The sequence below is a fragment of the Triticum dicoccoides genome, chromosome 1B, assembly GCF_002162155.2.
Source record: "Triticum dicoccoides isolate Atlit2015 ecotype Zavitan chromosome 1B, WEW_v2.0, whole genome shotgun sequence".
NCBI lineage: Eukaryota > Viridiplantae > Streptophyta > Magnoliopsida > Poales > Poaceae > Triticum > Triticum dicoccoides.
In genome coordinates this window covers 446090631-446101902 of record NC_041381.1, presented here as the reverse complement: position 1 = coordinate 446101902, position 11272 = coordinate 446090631, and the positions used below count along the sequence as shown (strand labels likewise).

Sequence of the window (11272 nt, the reverse complement as noted above, 5' to 3'; positions counted from 1 at the left end):
ATAATGGTTAAAAGAAGTTGGCTATGGTGTCTCATGTGCATAATAAGCATCTTAAAGGATATCATTGGTGTTTAAACACTAGATGTATATGCACGGGCAATGACCTAGGTTTTTTTAGAAAACTTCTATGACTGATGCTATTTACTCAACGAAGAGCCGTATTTGACTAAAAAAAACTACCACCATACACCAAAATGGGCCAACTCTTTTAAGACGCAGAATGGTTTTTAACGGACCCAGCCCAGTGGAGATGGCAACAAAACCATACTACCACGCAGTGCCGCTAACCCAACATTATTCCATGGCCGTTAAGCCCAAACCCGCAACCTCCGCTTGCCTCGCCGCCGCCGTCCATGGAGACCTCAAAATCGCCGGCGCGGCCCTTCTCGCCGCCGCGGGAGCCCTCCGCAGCGACGGTGCTACTGTGCCCTTGCCTGGTGCTCCTCATCCTCGCCCTCATCGCCACATCTATCGTCCTCACGGTCCACTTCCGCCTGTATTGCCACTCCCCTGTCGGCCACCTCGTCTCCCCCCACCGCTGCCCGCGCCACATCTGACCTCCGGCGCAATCAACCTCCGGGGCGAGGGTGCGGGCGCGGGCCTGCTTCCCAGCCGCGCGCTACCTCTACTTTCAGCGAGATCCCGTTCCCTCCCCGCTGCGTCGCTGGCGTGGGGGGCCGACGCTCCGTTCCGACTCGCTGGGTCAAGATGCCTCTCGACCTCCACGTCCTCCGCCTCTGAAGACGACGACGAGGGGGGCTCGCCGCCTCAGGTGCCGTCGAGCCACCCGGAGCACGTGGGCCGCTTGTGCGCCGCCATCGCGGACGTCATCACCGCAGGCGCCGACGCGAACCTGGAAGCAGCGCTCTCCGCGCTGTCGCTGCCGCTCTCCGAGGCGCTCGTGATTGCTGTCCTCGACCGCTTCAAGCACGCACACAAGCCATCACGCCGCTTCTTCCAGTGGGCCGCCGCATCTGGGGGGTTCGCACACACCCCCGTCACCTACTGCAAGATGCTGCACATTCTTGGCAAGGCGAGGCAGTTCGAGACGATGGTTGCACTAGTCCATGAAATGGGGAAGGCAGGCGCCCTTTGCATGGACGCCTTCAAGATTTCCATCAAGTCGTTTGCCGCCGCTGGCGAGATCAAGAATGCAGTTGGTGTATTCGAGATGATGAGGGTGCACGGCTTTGATGATGGGGTTGAGTCCTTCAATTGCTTGCTATTCGCTTTGGCCCATGATGGGCTGGGGAAGGAGGCAGCCCAGTTGTTCAGCAGAATGCATGACCGGTACACTCCGGACCTGCGCTCATACACAGCCATGTTGCTGGCATGGTGCAATGGAAGGAACCTGGTGGAGGCTGGGCGGATTTGGAATGAGATGCTGGAGAAGGGGATGAAGCCAGACGTTGTTGTGCACAACACAATGATTGAGGGGTTGCTTCGTGGGCAGAGGCGGCCTGAGGCTGTGAAGATGTTCGAGCTGATGAAGGCAAAGGGGCCTCCCCCAAATGTGTGGACTTACACAATGTTGATTCGAGACCATTGTAAGCACGGAAAGATGGACATGGCAATGCGGTGCTTTGAGGAGATGCAGGAGGATGGGTGCCAGCCGGATGTTGCTACCTATACGTGCTTGCTTGTGGGATATGGCAATGCAAAGCGAATGGATAGAGTGACTGCAATGTTGGAGGAAATGGCACAGAAGGGTTGCCCCCCTGATGGCTGGACGTACAATGCGCTGATTAAGCTGCTCACTAATAGGAATATGCCAGATGATGCAGTAAGGATATACAAAAAGATGATAAATAAGGGGCTTGAACCCACAATCCATACATACAACATGATGATGAAGTCGTATTTCCTTGGCGGGAGGAACTATGCAATGGGCTGCGCAGTGTGGGATGAGATGCATCGGAAGGGGATTTGTCCTGATGTGAACTCATACACTGTGTTTATTAATGGTCACATACGACACGGCAGACCTGAGGAAGCATGTAAATTTATCGAAGAGATGATCCAGAAAGGGATGAAGGCTCCACAAATAGACTACAACAAATTTGCTGCAGACTTCTCCAAGGCTGGGAAGCCAGACATATTGTTTGAATTAGCTCAGAAGGTGAAGTTTACAGGGAAATTTGATGAATCTAATGTGTTCCATCAGTGGGGAGAGAGAATGAGAAGTCGGGTCAAGCAAACTGTCCCTAACCAGACTAGGAGCAGGACATTGTAAGATTAAGATGTTTGTAATGGTGTTTGGAATTTTTAGAATGTGCTCCTGCTATTTATGAAAGAGGTGCTATAGTTTCTCTGATGTTGTATAGTAATACTTTATTGAAGATTATGTCTCCTGTTTGTTAGACCCAAAATATGCACCAAGTCATGATTAAGTTCTGGTTTCTGTGAAACTCAGGTGAGCTGCACATCAAAGCATCATTTACTAGTGCCTCTGCAATTGTTCTGTAGGTACCGTAGTGGCCTAGTATGCACCTTCCATTGGATCAATCATATCTTTCTATCTTCCAGTGGCTCAACCACATATTCCAATTTAATGATCTTAGATGCTTATGGTTGTGCTTGTTAAGCAGTATTAGTATTTAGACTAATACGGACCCCTAGATCGATACCGATACTCCTTAACAATGTGATGCTGATATGTAGGCTTAGACATTGGAACTAGCTGGAATTTAAGGGCTACATGCACCTGCTTGATGTCACCTAGCAATTTACACCCTTTTGAGTTTGAAGTTAACAAAAATCATCAAACAAGTTGACTGTTGTTTTGGGTGCACGTTCACTGCATATTCCGCAGAGAAATATATAACCAAATTATATGTAGCTTGATGGATACATATGCATGCTTGTAGCCTTGTAGAAAGTTAGAAATAATGCATACTTAAGGTGTCATCATGGTGTTTAGCGGAAATTCTTTGTTGATGCTATCTTGTAGCGAAATATGAGCCACTGTGACAAAAATTATTGCCACATGGTCCATACACTGCTCATATTTATTGAGTCCACTCTAATACAGTGATTTGAGTCCCAGTATCACTCCTGTGAGTACGATTTCGTCTAGTTTTCTGTATTACTATCTCTTGTCTTAAATTTCTATCGAAGTGCTTTTTGCAAAGTAAAGCACCCCGACAAACCTATGGTCTTTCTGACAGGAACTGTTTCACATTACATGTTATCAAGAATTTCAGTTAGGTTCAATAGTCCGTTCACCAACCTTCACTATTAATTGTCAAGATTATTCATGATCCAGCAGAAGCATTCTTACACGTCAAGCAATAGTGTATCGGCCTTTCAGGTTAAGGCATGCGCTTGTGGCGTACACAGCCAAAGAATTGTCAAATTATACAGTCTATTGACTGCAGAATTATAGATGATACCCTTTTTGATCATTCTTGAAAACACTTGAAGCTTGTTGCTCTTTGAAGTTTCAACTTCTGAATTTTTCTTCATCATTGGTTACTTAATTAGTCTGAGATATATGTAAGTCGTGTAGCACATTTTGTTAAGCAAGATAGTTATCTATATGATTTTGTGAATTGCCGTATAGCTCCTTGTATGATATCCTTTAGGCATGTTTCTGTCAGTAGACCAGTTATCTGATTCTTTGTTGTTTCTGTTCTTAGACTATTGCAAATAGGACCAATTCATGATTGCCAAATGCTTAAAATCAGGAAAACGGTTGTCAAAGATATTGATTGCTCCATTGGCTTTTACCTAAATGATGGAATTTTGCAGCTATCTACAGCTTGGAAAGTGGATGACCGTCTGCTATCTTATATGGAGATGACATTCTTTTGATACTACTACAGTCTGGCAGTCTGCTGACCTAGTGATCTGAGATTTAGCTCCTTGTGGTTTATAACATCCCGATGTTGGTCCTTTCGGCGCTAGATCTGCATCTTTCTCTTCTCTACTAAATGCTATGGTGCAGATTACATATATTTCTTGCATGTAGACATTTTCTTTACTCATGCATCATGTAACAATTATTTATCACATCTTCTTATCCGTTTGTTACATGGTACCTGCTGTGTTCCATTAGCTGGATTTACATGAGGCCTTGTATCTTAATATGTCCCACAACACATGCTAGCCTTTTTGGTCTACCATGTGGTGAGTGCTTCCAACTTGGCACTTGGTTGGTATGAGGCATTAGCTAATATATACTCCCTCCGTCCGGAAATACTTGTCAAAGGAATGGATGTATCTAGACATATCTTAGTTTTAGATACATCTATTTTTATCCATTTCTCCGACAAGTATTTTGGGACGGAGGGAGTACTATTGAGCCCCCGTGAGTACTGCTGCACACTTATGTTTGGTGAATTCAATTTATTCTGATCCCCACTCTTAATTAAAATTCAAACCTGACAGGCAAGACTGCAGTGATCTAGATCTTGTTTTCTGTTCATATTATTCCTGCATTAATCTTCCCAGGACCATTTGATTAGTAAGAGAGAAGAAAAAGAAAATACTGATTGCGGGGTCTTGTTTTTCCTTTTCATATTACTCCTACATTAATCTTGCAAGGCCAGTTGTTGTACTACTGCCAGCCTTGTACAGATTCTGATATATCTGCTGGAGAAGCCTAACCTGGATGAGAGGATTGTCTCAACTCGGATTTCATGTGTGTGGAGGGAATGGAGTACATGGATATTTTTCTGCTTGATTTGTAACACATACCCCTTTTAAAATCTAGGGGTGGTGCCGTTTTTATGATTGTCTTAGTTATTTCTCTCCAGTTGCCCGGGGAAAAGTTGATCTTTTTTTAGAGGAATCAAAGTTGATTTTTTTTATAGTGCATGGAAGTGAATTCGTACGCAGGGACAATTTTTCTTTTTTTTTTTACCAAAAAAAGAACTCGTATTCGAGCCTTTATTCACATTTGAGGCCTCCATGGCATAGTGAACTGTGCTAGACTGCAGCAACTGTAATTTTCAACTTTACTATATAAATATATTTATTTTATATAGAATAGTTTACAACTGATGGAATTGGTTTAACATTGCCCCCTGCAATACAGTATGTGCAGTATTCATTGAATACTAACTACAAGCTGCTGCTGCTCCTGGTTACGCCTGGATGCATTCCTTCTTCTTTGCTCCTGCAGAAGCAGAGGAAGAGAGAAGATACATGAGCACTTGAGTCAACCACAGCATGTTCGTGCCTAGGAATGACAGGTAAGAAGTCAGACTGACCTCAAGCAGCTGATGCAACCGGTACTGGCGCCGCCCGTGCTGAATCATGCGGATCACCCTCATGACGGCGTAGAGCGGCAGCAAGATCCCCGTGGCCCGAAGAAGGTACATCTGCAAAGCGACGCCCCTGGGCTGTTAGTTTCATCGTCATCTCATCGATCTGTTACGGTTTGTCACTCTGATCTCTTGTCTTCAGATCGAAGCGCGCCGACGACCAATGTGGCTCACTCACCGTGAGGAGGCTGAACGCGCAGTGCTCCGCGGCCTCGATGGTCACCACGGCGATGAAATGCCACACCAGCAGTATGATGGTGAACTGCGTGCACAGAAGTTTCAGAGAGATCAGAACCCAGGTGACAGACAGGCACCACGCAGCAAAGCATGAACCTGACAGACAGTATGGTTCAGTTTGGCGCCAAGCCCAAGGCCCGTACCGTTATCGCCAACGGCCGGCACCACGAGCAACCGGCGGTATCCGGGCCGTCCATCGGCCCGTCGGACGGCGCATAGTGCATGCCCTGGTGCCCATCCAGCTCCTCCTCATCCTCATCCTCGCTGCATGAGAAATCGACAAGTACAGCGTCAGTCAATCAGGCAATGTTCAGTTGATGGACGGTACACCGTCTGGTGGTTGCTGCATTCTGCTCTGCCGTGCGGGCAAAGAGAAGATCGGGCGGGGGCGCAACGTGGGGGCAGCGCCGCATTAGCTGGAGCCAAACGGTGGGCCGGGCTGGACTGGACTGGACTGGATGGGCATTGACATTGCTGGTTTGGTGAGATTTGGAGTTTTGGACGCACGCCTTTGACAGGAGACCTCCCTCCCTCTCGCCAACGCAAAGCAACAGCCAACAGCCCACATGTACAGGTCAGGATTCTTCTGGCTGTCTTTTCTCTTTCGTCTTGGGCATCAACACGGGATCACAGAGAATCAGTTGGTGCTTACCACCTACCGGGTGTCGCCGTGTCGGGGCGGCCGTACGGGAAACGTCGTCGCCGACCGGCGACACATTTTTGCGGTGCTGGTGCTACTGGGTTCGTTTCTTTCTCTATCTACACAGTGAGCAGCATCGCTTGGATCTTACTACTAACACATTGATGATCCGAATCCCGTGGTCCCTAAGCGGCCTAGATCGTAAGGTATACCTGCCCCGTGGGGCCTGGGAATGGATGGAATTAAGCTGATGAGGTCGACCTGGGGGGTGGGTGTCTACCTGGCTGGCTCGCCATTTAAAAATGATCAATGGCGACAGATCTCATCAGCAACTCCTCCATGGTGGTTAGCGTACCCACCCTGATTGCCTTGGCATGATTAGTTGCTGTTCTGAAAAGAATGTGGTACCTAATCATATGTATGGGCATGACACCAGTGCTGCTACTGGAGATAAGACCGCTGCATCATATACATATATATACTGGCCAGCTAGGCTTGGTGGGAGTGGGATTAGGATTGGCTGGCCTTATCCTAGACCTAGAGTGTGTATCTGATCCATTCATCCTTCAGATTGAATTGACAATGCAACAGTTTTTCCGTTCGGCCGTTTTGTACTACCATAGCAATGAAAGAGGAGTGGGGCCTACCTGACAGTAACCAGCATCTCAACGGCCGGAGCTTTCTTGGGAGGGACTGTGTAGCCTGGCTCGAAACCCTGTCAACAAAAGGATTATTAACTTAATGAGAATACCAAAGGTGAGGACACTTTATACGGCTCGAAACCCTGTCAACAAAAGCATTAACTCAATGAAAATACTACCCCTACTAAAGATGAAGGCACTTTATATACATGGAGTGTGCTGTAATGGACTACAGCAAGTCCTTGCTGCGAGGCAGAGGATATTATTATACACGAGGACGTTGCACCAGCCCAGCTGCTGATTGATTATTACACGAAAAGGCTAGAGCGAGCTACTTTGTTCCTCCTCAAAGGCTTCTATTGCTTCGCGTGTACAGAATCAAGTACCGCATGTGGACACTTGATTAGGATTATGTATGTATGAAATCATAAAACAGAGTTAGTGGGCGCCTGCCCCCACAAGGCCACACCTTAGCTTTCGGCCACCTCTAATAAGATCACATTTCATGGACGGGCTAGCTAGCAACGAGACGAAATGAATGATGCGACCGCAATTGGACCCTGGGCGATACAGTTCCCACAAGAAATCGAGGAGCGTGCAAAAATGGCGAACCAACCTGAAGACAAATCTCGCAGAGGATGCTCCCCTTCTCGTCGCACCACCTCTGCACACATCCCCTGTGCGCGTACTGCATACATGCATGAACAAAACATATCGATTAAGCGCGACGAAACAGCAACATGGATGATCGGCCAAGAAATTAGCATGCAAGCAGTTAACTGACACAGGGCTAGGCAAGGGAGAGATGACGATCCATGTATGTACCTTGAGAGAGCCGGAGCATGCACAGGGAGACTCCATTGCCGCGGAGCTCTCATCCTCCTCCTCATGGCAAATCCTGCACTGCCTCATGGCGTAGAAAGAGGAGGCGTAGGAGGAGGAAGAAGAAGAGAGGCCGTCCTGCTGCTCCATCGGTTCGTCTCTTGCTTCCAATTCAATGGCGGTCATGGCTATCCTTTCTTTTCCTCCCTCTTTCCATTCTTGTAAGCCGTAAGGGGTGGGGGTTTAAATAGGCACCAAAAGGCAAAGAGCAAAATCCAAATGCTGTGACGTGCGCCCACCACCTAATGCTTACCAACCACTGTTGGGAGGGAGAAGAGAGACGGTGCCCTCTGTTTGGTGAACCAGCTGCCATCAGCCTATCATATGCAATTATGGGAACCTAACTAATTGGCCGCTGTTAGGCGCGTAACCTTTGGCTTTTAAAATTCTGCTCTCTGGTGGATGCCACCAGCTACCATTTACACCGACTTGAGTACACATGCCCTCTCTTTGTACGGTAAAGTTTTTTTTGGAGGATCTTTGGAAGAGGAATTCCCTATATGGCCTTTGTTTATGGTGCCAATATAAAATTTATTTGAGCCGTCCATTCATGAGATCATGGGCTCATAATGTTTGGTTGTCATTTTACTCTTTACTCGTCTGACCTCTCGCGTGCCATCATTGGCTCGATTCAAACATACCATCTTTTGTAATTAGGGCGCGTGCAGTGGTGCTATGTTAACAATGCCACCTAGGATAATTGTTTAGTTGGAAGAGAAAAAAAAATGAGAAAAAAGGGCTTGTCTTCTCTTAGCTAAGTAATGATCTCTTACTTTTTTTTTGAGAACCTGATGATCTCTTACTTGGTATGACTAGTAATCGTGCAAGTGCAATGCACGTTATATCAGAGAAGATATTAAATGTATTACATATTAATATTAGGAAAAATATTGATTGCACGTTAATATTAGGTAGAATATAATTACCACGTTATATTAGAAAATATATTAATTGCATTGCATATTGATATTATTATTTTCGTAACGGAGCATATTGACATTAGGAAAAATATTGATTGCACGTTAATATCAGGTAGAATATAATTACCATGTTATATTAGAAATATATTAATTGCATTGCATATTGATGTTAGGAAAGATATTGATTGCATGTTAATATTAAGTATGATATAATTACATGGTTAGCACTGGATGCTAAAGACCGGAGCAACGTAGACAATTGGATAGATGTGTTTGAATTGGTGAGATGTATTGGATCGTTGCAACTTTCTCTTTTTATTTTGGTATAGATAAGAGAATTCTATCGATTGTACTAGATGTCATCTCTTAGCTATCCACTCCCTCTGTCAAAAAATAAGGGTCTCAAGTTTAGTACAATTTTTTACTAAAATTGAGACATTTATTTTAGGACGAATAGAGTATTTTTTTAGTTTAATTTTAATGAGAGTGGATTTTTTGCTCAGGCCTGAAATTTTCAATCATTCAACAACTTTAAAAGTTAAAAAAACTAAAAAATTGCAAGTACTTGTAGATGTATACTGGATGTGTGTGAAATTTCAATCATGAAATACATTTTTATGTGGCATGGACAAAAGAACAAAATCATGTAATTTTATAGAGAATAGTACATGTACTAGAAATATGTGATTTTGTCATTTCTGTATAGCTCACATAAAAAAGTATCTCGTCATGAAACTTAGCGGACAAGTAATATACATCCATATGTATATGTGTATTTCTTTCAGAATTTTTTTAAACTAAAAAAAAATTGAATTTTGAAGTTTTCAAATAAAGGGCTCCATGGAGCTCGAGCTCCATTAGGCATTTCCGAATTTTAATCATCCACAAAGATAGAAGCATGTTTTTGTTTTCTTTGAAAGACATGCATGACATAAGACTGTTCTTGTGTGTCATGATTAGAGAGATTCAAAACCCACCGGCTCTAATTAGTCGACAGGAAATTTGGATATGTTCTACACACCTTTTTTTTTTTGAAAATATGTTCTACACACCATCAAATGGACATTTCTTTTTGCGTAGATTAAAATATTTCGGTTCACTTATTAGTAGCATCCAAAATATATGAACGTTACTGGAATCACCATTTCGTGGGGGTGGGGCTCCGTGTTGCCTCTCCCAGTTTCCGTTGAGAAAGAGAGCTGCTGGACCTGGGGAAAGTAAAAAACGGGAGGCGCTCGACGAGCAAAATTTAATGGAGCTGACGGCAAATGTGAATCCAGCGAGAATGGCTGCGTAGGCGAGAGCGCGGCGGTGCGTGGCCACGACGCCAGCATGAAGGAAGCAACTGTTTCGAAAACTACGCGCCTCATCATCATATCATATCTAAAGTTATTTCTGGCGCAAGCTGGATCTACATAGAAAAATACTACTCAATCATCATTCATCCAAATAAACTTATCATAATTTCATAGTACTATTTCTCGCCAATGGCTATGGACAAAGTTATTACACTTCCATAATCACTTGGAGCATCTCTACTAGATCCCCAAAAGTTATATTCGGGGAGTTTTTTTGTTTCGAGGGATTAAGGCCTAGCTAGCGACCCCTCAAACAGTAATCGCTCAAAAGTATAGGTTTTTTGTCCCTCAAAACGTGGTATTTAGTTCAAAACCATAACTTCTGAGTAAAAATAGTTGGTCTGGCCTTCCTATGGATGCCGACCCGCCAACCCAAAGGTCAGCCCCATTGCTGCCGTCCATCGTCCGCTGTCGAAACTGTTGCGCACGACCGTCCTGCAGCCCCGCCACCCTCTCCCGCACCTTCTCGTCGCTCACTTATGCTGGAATCCGATTTTTCACCGTTGTCGTGTAGCTTCTTCTGGTGGCTGCCGAGGTCCGTTTTCGCTTGTAATCAACCTTGGAGATGGCATAGGAAGGTCAAGCGCAAGTCCTAGACGGCCAACGACACTGGAACAGTGAATAAGACAGCCGCCGCCGCCGCACTGACATCCTAGCCGTGTTCGTCGCCTTCACGCCCTGGAACCGCCTGTGCGCGTGCTCGGCAGTGTCGATGGTGTTCTCCGCCGCCGTTCACTTAGCCCGAGCTCCATCACCGGCCACAATGTGTCCGAACCCGTCCGCCACAAGATGTTTGTCAAATTGCCTCTATGCGTTTTTTTTCTGTTTTTCATTGAAGAAATGTCTCGAATGGATCATTATACTCTCTGATGTGTAGATGAAGAGGTTATGGGAGATGCTTTGTAATGATTCATCGTCGAAGGAGGAGGAAGATGATGACTTCGAGTTGGCCACTACCGTGGTGTCTATACACGAGGATTTCAGATCGTATGCATTAGACATGGAAGAATTGCAGTGTGGCATGGCAAGGTCAGTACAAAGGGCATTGTCATGATCAAACCATCATTTTTGAGGCAGCTGTATACATGATCTCTGTATTTGGCATGCATACTTCGGGATGCTTGGCTCTCACAATGATCTTAATGTCCGCTAGCGGTCTCCTCTTTTCTCCGCTACCTGGCAACTATGTTCTCAATGACAATGAGTACAACATGGATACTACCTAGCCGATGGCATCCATCCTCCATGGTACACATTTGTGAAGACAATCCACCATCCTAAAAGGAACAAGAAATATCAATTTGCAAATACGCAAGAATCCGCTAGA

The 11272-nt window shown here is 45.3% G+C and overlaps 2 protein-coding genes across 2 annotated transcripts; one reads left to right on the top strand and one right to left on the bottom strand.

Moving 5' to 3' along the window:
- The first annotated feature begins 298 nt into the window (after positions 1-298).
- Positions 299-2355, top strand: LOC119340275 (pentatricopeptide repeat-containing protein At3g62470, mitochondrial-like). The gene has a single exon (XM_037612175.1). It carries the CDS (start codon positions 302-304, stop codon positions 2231-2233), a length of 1932 nt encoding a protein of 643 aa, XP_037468072.1. The 5' UTR covers positions 299-301; the 3' UTR covers positions 2234-2355.
- A 2591-nt stretch (positions 2356-4946) lies between these two features.
- On the bottom strand, positions 4947-7844 carry LOC119340265. The gene is made up of 7 exons (XM_037612166.1): positions 7611-7844; positions 7402-7473; positions 6792-6859; positions 5648-5768; positions 5446-5529; positions 5214-5324; positions 4947-5119 (listed from the first exon to the last, which is right to left on the bottom strand). Exons 1-7 carry the CDS (start codon positions 7791-7793, stop codon positions 5051-5053), a joined length of 708 nt encoding a protein of 235 aa, XP_037468063.1. The 5' UTR covers positions 7794-7844; the 3' UTR covers positions 4947-5050.
- Positions 7845-11272: the final 3428 nt, after the last annotated feature.